We start from the raw sequence: 1,069 nt of genomic DNA, 5'->3' as shown, positions 1-1,069 counted from the left end.
GGGACAAGGAGTTCGAGTGCAACAACAGCCTTACGGGCTTCCGCTACTGCTGCGGCACCTGCTTCTACCGCTTCTGCTGCAACAAGCGCGCCGAGAAGCTCAACCAGAGCCTGTGCCGCAACTACAAGAGCCCCGAGTGGGCCCACCCCACCACCGCCAGTGGCGCGCTGCCCGCCGACGGCAGCAACGGCGCCGACGGGGACGCCAACAAGTACGACCCGGACAAGGACAGCACCAACGCCACCGTCTACATCTCATGTGGGGCCATCGCCTTCGTGCTCATCGCCGGCGTCTTCGCCAAGGTGGCCTACGACAAGGCACGGCGCCCGCCCCGGGAGATGAACATACACAGGTGCGATCCTATCCCTGCTTCCAGCACCCCTTCTGTCTAGGGACACCCTCCTCTCCAAAGGTTCCTCCTTTGCACTGCCTTTCCAAGGGTTTCCCCTTTGCATTACCTGTCCAAGGGTTTCCCTGTTGCACTACCCATCCAAGGGGTCCCCCTTTCAACCACCCATCCAAGGGCTTTCCTTTTGTACCGCCTGTCCAAGAGTTTCCCCATTGCATGACCCATCCAAGAATTCCACCTTTGAACTGGCTGTCCAAGGGTTCCCCTTTTGCACCACTGTCCAAGGGTTCCCCCAATGCACTACCTATCCAAGGAGTAGTAAGTCTTTATCCTTTGCACTGGCTGATCATGGGTTTCCCCCTTGCACCACCCTTCCAAGGATTTCCCCTTTGCAATGGCTGTCTAAGGGCTCCCCTTTTGTGCCACCTGTCCAAATGATCTTCCATTGTGATATCCCTTGGAGGGGTCCCCCCTTGAACCACTCATCCAAGGGTTTTCTCCTTTGCGAGGGCTGTCGAAGAGTTCTCTCTTTGCACCACCATTCAAAGGATTTTCCCTTTCCACCATCTATCCACGGTCTGTCCAGGGACAACCCCACCCCTTGGACCATCCCTCCCGCCCCCCTCCGACTACCCATCTAGGGACCCGTCCTGGTGCCCCGCTCAGCCCTCCCATCTCGGGGCAGCACCGTGGGACCTCTCCCCTTCCCCTCCGCGGCCC

At 59.1% G+C, this 1,069-nt stretch overlaps 1 protein-coding gene across 1 annotated transcript; it reads left to right on the top strand.

The window, feature by feature from the left end:
* Positions 1 to 86: 86 nt before the first annotated feature.
* On the top strand, positions 87 to 352 carry LOC104071540 (protein shisa-6 homolog; the record flags this gene model as incomplete). The annotated part of the gene is made up of 1 exon (XM_009574079.1): positions 87 to 352. A coding segment is annotated over one exon (266 nt), but the record flags the coding sequence as incomplete, so codon positions are not given.
* Positions 353 to 1,069: the final 717 nt, after the last annotated feature.

Source organism: Fulmarus glacialis, unplaced genomic scaffold (assembly GCF_000690835.1).
Source record: "Fulmarus glacialis isolate BGI_N327 unplaced genomic scaffold, ASM69083v1 Scaffold45733, whole genome shotgun sequence".
NCBI lineage: Eukaryota > Metazoa > Chordata > Aves > Procellariiformes > Procellariidae > Fulmarus > Fulmarus glacialis.
The sequence above is the reverse complement of the archived record's forward strand: the minus strand, read 5'-3'. Positions and strand labels throughout refer to the sequence as shown.